The sequence below is a fragment of the Mus musculus genome, chromosome 16 (genome assembly GCF_000001635.26).
Source record: "Mus musculus strain C57BL/6J chromosome 16, GRCm38.p6 C57BL/6J".
In the NCBI taxonomy this organism is placed as follows: domain Eukaryota; kingdom Metazoa; phylum Chordata; class Mammalia; order Rodentia; family Muridae; genus Mus; species Mus musculus.
The window spans coordinates 13753464-13761561 of NC_000082.6; the positions used below are offsets into that span (position 1 = coordinate 13753464).

Here is an 8098-nt window from a genome sequence, read left to right on the forward strand (position 1 = left end):
GAATTCTCAAGTTAGGACAGGCTGACTTCCAACTCAGAGATCTGCTTGCTTCTGCTTGTTGAGTGCTAGGACTAAAGTCCTGCACTATCATGTCTGACCTTTTTAAAAACATTTTAATAGGGGCTGGTGAGATGGCTCAGCGGTTAAGAGCACTGACTGCTTTTCCAAAGGTCCTGAGTTCAAATCCCAGCAACCACATGGTGGCTCACAAACCATATGTAACAAGATCTGACACCCTCTTCTGGAATGTCGGAAGACAGCAACAGTGTATATAATAAATAAATAAATCTTTTAAAAAAAACACTTTAATAACCCTCTGATTCCAATTTGTATTGCTTGAATGCTCAGGCCAAGTAGGGACAACCTATCATTCTTTATTCCTTTATAATTTTCTATCTATACGTTTGAAAATGCTTAAGAGTAGTTTTCTCCAAGTATAGTGGCGTGTGCCTATAGGCCTAAGTAAATGTGGCCTGAACTACAGGCCTAAATCTATTTAAAATGTACCAAATGTTTTAAAATCCATCAAACACACACATAAAGGTCAACCTTTTTCTCCTTTCATCCTACCCTCTCCCTCCCAGCCTCTACAATACATGGTTGGTTGGCGGGGGTGGGGGGGGTGGGGGGGTGGGGGGGTGGGGTGGGGGGGGGGACGGACGGACGGACACGCGATGGGGTCTATTAGGTCCTTGGGCAAGTTTATCAACAGTCACCAGAGAAGATGGGAGTACAGACCTAACAACACTAGATGCTAACTGCACCTGAGGCCAAGAAGATTCTCGCCCCAGGTACCGCTAGTTTCATTGTCATAAATTCTACTTCTTTTTTTTTTTTTTTTCCATTTTTTATTAGGTATTTAGCTCATTTACATTTCCAATGCTATACCAAAAGTCCCCCATACCCACCCACCCCCACTCCCCTACCCATAAATTCTACTTCTTGATACACCTAAGGATCCCAGACTGAGAAAAGCTGCCCGGGCTAGCACTGGGCGCAAACGCAGAAGGTTCAGCAGGTCGTCGTGCGCACGCGCAGCTCCCTTGGCCCGCTCCAGTTTCCTGGTGTGGAGCAGAATGCCGCTTCCCGCCCCGCCCCTTGCGTTGCCATGGAGAGTGTCTAAAGCCCGCCTGTGGCAGCGCCCTGGGCCTGGTGTCCTCTGGCGGGGTTTGCGTGGAAGATGTTGAGCCTCTCGGAGCTTCCGCAAAAGAACACAGACTTGGCGGAGATGCAGTCCGGGCCCTTGGGTCGCTGCAGTCACTTTTTTTGGCTGGGCGTCGCCTTCGACGCGGTGGGTGTGGCAGTGCTGTTCACTGGCGTCTTCGCCAACTTGCTGTTCTACGACATGCTGCTCTATTTGGGTTCCATCATCATCTTCGTCAGTCTCCTGTGGTGGATCTCCTGGTACACCGGCAACATAGAGGCGCTCCCGGAAGACCCCTTGAGGGGGACTTCGCCCCGCGAGAGCGGGGTGCACCGTAGCGGCAGCCGTCGCTTCTCGCTGACCCTTAGGAGCGTCTCCGACACCTTTCAGCGGATTCGCCGGCGACGGCGGCGGCGACTCCACCCGCGGGTCGTCCAGCGGATCAGTAGCATCAGCTCTACGGACCCGGGGCAGCTAGAAAGGAACTGCGACGCCAGAACCTCGGGTGGCAGAGCGTTGTTCCGTTCAGCGAAGCCTGAGGCTGTTCTGAATCAGTTTAGCAGAGTCCAGACCTCTAAGAGCCTGCCTCTGGGCATTGTCCACACCGGTCTTTCCATTTGTACTTCTAGGAGTCAACCTGTCTTTTCAGTGACTTCGCAGACCTACCCTTTGGCGTCTGACAGCAATTCTCAGATGGCAATGTCCTCTGACAGCCATGTGTATTTGGACTCTCACTCTCAGGAGCACTCTAAAATCAGTGTGGCCTCTCAGATCTACCCTCTGGAACGAGAAGAAAGTCAGAGCCACCTCTTGGTGATCCCTGACAGTTTATCTATGGTACCCGTGACCTCTCAAAGCCAAATCCTGCCCTCTGTATCTTCTGAAAGCTGTGTGCCTTTGGGCCCTCACTCTCAGGGGCGCTCTAAGATCAGTGTGGCCACTCAGATCTACCCTCTGGAACGAGAAGAAAGCCAGAGCCACTTCTTGGTGATCCCTGACAGTTTATCTATGGTACCTGTGACCTCTCAGAGCCAAATCCTGCCCTCTGTATCTTCTGAAAGCTGTGTGCCTTTGGGCCCTCACTCTCAGGGGCGCTCTAAGATCAGTGTGGCCTCTAAGATCTACCCTCTGGAACGAGAAGAAAGCCAGAGCCATCTCTTGGTGATCCCTGACAGTTTATCTATGGTACCTGTGACCTCTCAGAGCCAAATCCTGCCCTCTGTATCTTCTGAAAGCTGTGTGCCTTTGGGCCCTCACTCTCAGGGGCGCTCTAAGATCAGTGTGGCCACTCAGATCTACCCTCTGGAACGAGAAGAAAGCCAGAGCCACTTCTTGGTGATCCCTGACAGTTTATCTATGGTACCTGTGACCTCTCAAAGCCAAATCCTGCCCTCTGTATCTTCTGAAAGCTGTGTGCCTTTGGGCCCTCACTCTCAGGGGCGCTCTAAGATCAGTGTGGCCTCTAAGATCTACCCTCTGGAACGAGAAGAAAGCCAGAGCCATCTCTTGGTGATCCCTGACAGTTTATCTATGGTACCTGTGACCTCTCAGAGCCAAATCCTGCCCTCTGTATCTTCTGAAAGCTGTGTGCCTTTGGGCCCCCACTCTCAGGGGCGCTCTAAGATCAGTGTGGCCTCTCAGATCTACCCTCTGGAACAGGAAGAAAGCCAGAGCCACTTCCTAGTGCCCATGCCCTCTGACAGTTTCCCCGTGGTACCCATGACCTCTCAGAGCCAAATCCAGGGATCTCTGGCCCAACAAAGCCATCTCCAGAATCTTCCTCTTGCCTCTCAAACTCCTGAAACTGATAAAGCTTCTAAGAGCCATACTTTGGCCAAGGGGGTTCCTGGGGTGCCACCTGGGTCTGCCCAGACTCAGCACCCGCAGGCCTCTTTAGCCCAGACTTCTCAGATTTCTTCACCTGTCCGGAAGGTTCCTAAGAACTAAAGTGCTGAAGCTTTGGAGACTCTCCCAGCACCCAGCTTGAAACTAACTCAGGAGCAACCTGACTCTTCATTGCCTGTCTTTAAGGCCACCCATTCAGACTCTCAGTAGTGTGACAGTTCTGGAAACCCTTCAGCTTTGGGGATAGTGAGGAAAAGTCACCCTTTCTAATAGGACTCAGACACCAGCCATTTGAATGTCTGCTAAGACCTTTGCCAAGTAAGTGGCTTGGAAGAAAAGTTACCAACATTATTATCCTTTTTATTGTTAGTGTTCTGGTGGCTTTCTCAATTCCTGTAGTGGGAGCAAAGTGGCCTTGGACTTCAGGGATTAGCGATTTTGATGATTTTTTGAGACCAGCTCTTTGAGTAGTTGAGACCTAAGGCTTTGACTACTTTATTGAATAATGAAACCTTTCGTTGTGTTTAAAATTAGAGGAGGGAGCCAGGGGAATATTATTCTTTTAGGAAGCTATAAGATCTGGAGATAGGTGGAGGATTTAGATTCTGTAAGGGTTCTCTTGGAAGAAGACAGCATTCATTTGTACAGGGACATAACGCCAAATGACATTGGGGAAGTTATTTCTTTTCAATATATTTGATTTTTGTAGAGAGGCTATCTTTTATTGGAGGCAGTGCCTTCCAAATGCCCCTTTAAGACCCCTTTAAAGCTTCAAGGCAAAACCTATTCCCAGCTAGACATTAATAATCTTCATATTCATACACTTTTCAGTGAGTCACTTCTACTTAATGCCAAGTGATATTAATTTCCTGTTTGCAACAGTGATAGTTGCTGTTTAAATATATCATCTAAATAAAACGTTTTGTACAATGTAAAGGTAAGCTTTGAATGCATAAGAAAAGTTGGGTGACTCTAAAGTGAAAATGTGGGACCTGAGCTAGCTAATTTACTTTCTCTTCTCCTCTTTCTCTTTCCTCTCCCCTCTCCTCTTCTCTTTCTTGGTGCTGTTTTTGTTTGTTTGTTTGTTTTTGTTCTTTGTTTTTGTGACAAAGTCTTCCTATATAGCCTTGGCTGGCCTGGAATTCACTATGTAGACCAGGTTGGTCTATGTAGATCAGGTTGGCCTTGAACTCATAGAGATCTGCCTGTCTTCCTGTCTTTGCCTCCCAAATCCTAGGATTAAAGGTATGCCCTTTCTATTAACAGAGACCTCATGTAGACCAAGCTGGTCTCAGCCCTGATCCTCTCCCTTCTACTTCCAGAGTGGCAGGATTACAAGTATGCACTGCCACCCCTAGCTGAGCTTATTTTTTCTTTGCCTTTTTTTTTTTTTTCTGGGGTGGGGTGTGTGTAGGGTCTGATGCCCTTGGACAGAAGAGGGCATATGATCCTCTGGAAATGAAGTTAGATAGCTGTAAGCCCCCACGTAAGTGCTGGGAATCAAACCTGGATCCTTTGGAAGCGCAGCCTGTGCTCTTAACTGGGCATCCATCTCTCCAGTTCCTTTTTTTTTTTTTTTTTTTTTGCATTTAGTTCAATAATGGAAAGAACTGAATATTAGGCAGCAGTTATTATCTTCTTACAACTTCCTCCAACACTCCTTTAAGAAATGTATGTTTTTCTTCTCTAGAAATAGACACATATATTCTGTGAATCTTTTGTTATTTTGAGATAAGAGTCTCTACTTAGCCTTGGGTATCCTGGAACTCACTGTTTAGGCCAAGTTGGCCTGGAACCAACTTGCAGACCAGACTGGGCTTGAACTCACAGAGTTCTATAAATCTTTACAGGCATTTTGGCTACTTGAATTTTATACAGTTTGAACAACTGAATTCTATAAATAAATATAATATTTGATTTATAAATAAATATATTTATAAATATATAAAATATACCCAATGACTTATGTTTCTATTAAAAGAGAGAGAAGCTGGGCATGGTAACACATGCCTATAATCCTAGCATTTGGGATGCAGATGCAGGATGATTGTTGAAAGTTCAATGTCAATCAAGGCAACCTGTCTCAAAAAAAAAAAAAACAAAAAAACAAAAATTAAAAGTAGGGGGCTTGGGCCCTAGTGGAGTGGCTCAGTGACAGTGTTTGCTTGCCTGATACAATAGTGTGTATGTGTGTGTGTGTGCCCATGTGCCCACGTGTAAACTATATATGAGCAAAACTAATTTTAAAAGGGAAAGGCTGGGTTGGATGTGGTGGTGTACACCTATAGTCTCAGAATTCATGAGGTAGAGGAAGGCAGTATCTCTATAATTTGGAGGCCAGCCTGGTCTACAAAAGCAGGTTCTAGGCCAGCCAGGGCTACATAGTGAGACCCTGTCTCAAAAGCAGAAGAAAAACAGAACTTAGTGTGTTGCAGGATTTTCCCTGTCCAATAATTACATTAGGGCAGCAGGAGGCCTGTGATTGGACAGTGAAAGGGAGGCAGAACTAAGAGTTGCAGAGACAGTGTCTCAGAGGGAGAAGGGAGAAGGCCAAGATGGAGGCAGATGTGAACCAATATGGCTTTAACCAGCCACAGGTAGTTATGATATAAGGTTAGAATAATTGGGATAAAGCTCTTATCATTATCAATTGGTTTTGAATTTATTGTCTTGGCATCTTATAAATTGATATTTATTGATACATAAATCTGATTGGTTAATTATAAGCTTCAAGAGTTTTGTTTCTATCGGGCAGATGGGTATTGTGGTGGCTGACCGTGGTGTGGATGGTCATTGCATGGCATCAAGAGGAACTTGGGAGCTCAGGCCCCGCCGGAGAGTTGCCGGCATATGTGTGGGAACATGCCGGTCATTTTTTAATATTTCCAGCAACATTAGTGTTACTTCAAAAGGCCATTCCCGTGGATCTTGCCAACAGAAAGTTTGTAGTCTTTGTTCTCCAAATCCAAATGAGAGTTATGAGGATGCCTGAAGGTTAGCCTTTAACAGGAGGAGCCTCTCTTGCCCTATAAATAATTAATTTATTGGCCAAACATTGGTATTCTTTCTAGCAGGTGCCAGGCATTGTAGTAAGTACTGGTGAGTGGGTACTATATTTGGAGACCCTACTTTTCAAGACTTCCCACCTATCAGGAGGCAGAGACACTGAAATAACTCCTATAGTGTAATACTATGCACACTATACGGTATGTAATTCAGTGCATACTATACAGCATGTAATTCAGTGCACACTATACAGCATGTAACACAGTTCACACTATACAGTATGTAACACAGTTCACACTATACAATATGTAATTCAGTGCACACTATACAGTATGTAATTCAGTGCACACTATACAGCATGTAACACAGTGCACACTATACAGTATGTAACAGTGCACACTATACAGTATGCAACACAGTGCACACTATACAGTATGTAACACAGCACACACTATACAGTATGTAACAGTGCACACTATACAGTATGCAATACAGCGCTCACTATACAGTATGCAACACAGTGCACACTATACAGTATGCAACACAGTGCACACTATACAGTATGTAACAGCACACACTATACAGTATGTAATACAGTACACACTGTACAGTATGTAACAGTGCATACTATACAGCATGTAATTCAGTGCACACTATACAGTATGTAATACAGTGCACACTATACAGTATGCAATACAGCAACACTATAGCACACTATACAGTATGTAATACAGTGCACACTATACAGTATGTAACACAGCACACACTATAAGTATGTAATACAGTGCGCACTATACAGTATGTAACAGTGCACACTATACAGTATGCAATACAGCACCCTATACAGTATGCAATACAGTGCACACTATACAGTATGCAATACAGCACACTATACAGCATGCAATACAGTGCACATTATACAGTATGTAATACAGCACACTAAGTATGTAATACAGTGCACACTATACAGTATGTAATTCAGTGCATACAGTATACAGTACTTAATACAATATAATGAAGCTAATACAGTATACAGTATGCAAGACTGTAATACCAGTGAGGGCTGTGTGAGAGGTGTTTGAAATGGATCCAAAAATAGACATTCACTGGGTGAAGACCATGGATGAGAACATGGGAAAAGGGAAAAGGATTTTTTTTTTTTTTTTTTGGTTTTTCGAGGCAGGGTTTCTCTTTATAGCCCTGGCTGTCCTGGAACTCACTTTGTAGACCAGGCTGGCCTCGAACTCAGAAGTCCGCCTGCCTCTGCCTCCTGAGTGCTGGGATTAAAGGTGTGTGCCACCACGCCCAGCAGCTGTTGCTTTTTTCAAGACAGGGTTTCTATGTATAGCTGGCTGTCCTGGAACTCAGAGACCTTTCTGCCTTTGCCTTCAAGTGCTGCAGGATGACCAATGCCTGACAATAAATAAATAAATAAATAAATAAATAAATAAATAAATAAATAAATACCTTAAGCAGGGCATAGTGCATACAACTTTAATCCCAGCATGTGAAAGACAGAGGCAGGCAGATCTCTGTGTGTTTGAGGTCAGCCTATTCTATATATCAAATTCCACAACAGTCCTACTACAGAGAGAAGCCATAACTCAGAGAGAGAGAGAGAGAGAGAGAGAGAGAGAGAGAGAGAGAGAGAGGAGGTAGGGCTTGGATGTAGTAGCAAAGCCAGTAGAATGTACACTTCCGTTGTGGGGCATGTGGGTCCTGAGTTCAATTCCCAGCAACCACATGGTGGCTCATAACTATCTGTAATGGAATCTGATGCCCTCTTCTGGTATGTCCAAAGACAGATACAGTGTGCTCATAGAGAAAAAAAAAGCAAATCTTAAAAAAAAAAAAAAAAGATAGTCTTTTGTAGGCAAGATGGTTCAATGTGGGGAACACTTAATACCAAGCCTGATGACATGAGTTCTATTCCCAGTACCCTCTAATAGAGAGAACCAACTCCTGAAGTTTGTTCTCTGAATCAATCAATCAATCAATCAATCAATACATGTTTAATACATAAATAAATAGCTTAAGGAACCCTCAGATGACTTCTGTTCCTCATCCATGAGAATCTTTATGTTTCATTTATCTGATAGCCTC

At 44.4% G+C, this 8098-nt stretch overlaps 1 protein-coding gene across 1 annotated transcript; it reads left to right on the top strand.

Moving 5' to 3' along the window:
* Positions 1 to 1100: 1100 nt before the first annotated feature.
* Positions 1101 to 5074, top strand: A930007A09Rik (RIKEN cDNA A930007A09 gene). The gene has a single exon (NM_001357954.1). It carries the CDS (start codon positions 1181 to 1183, stop codon positions 3089 to 3091), a length of 1911 nt encoding a protein of 636 aa, NP_001344883.1. The 5' UTR covers positions 1101 to 1180; the 3' UTR covers positions 3092 to 5074.
* Positions 5075 to 8098: the final 3024 nt, after the last annotated feature.

What these genes read in the sequence shown, in the direction of transcription:
- A930007A09Rik (NM_001357954.1), top strand. Translation starts at nt 1,181, where the DNA reads ATGTTGAGCCTCTCGGAGCTTCCGCAAAAGAACACAGACTTGGCGGAG.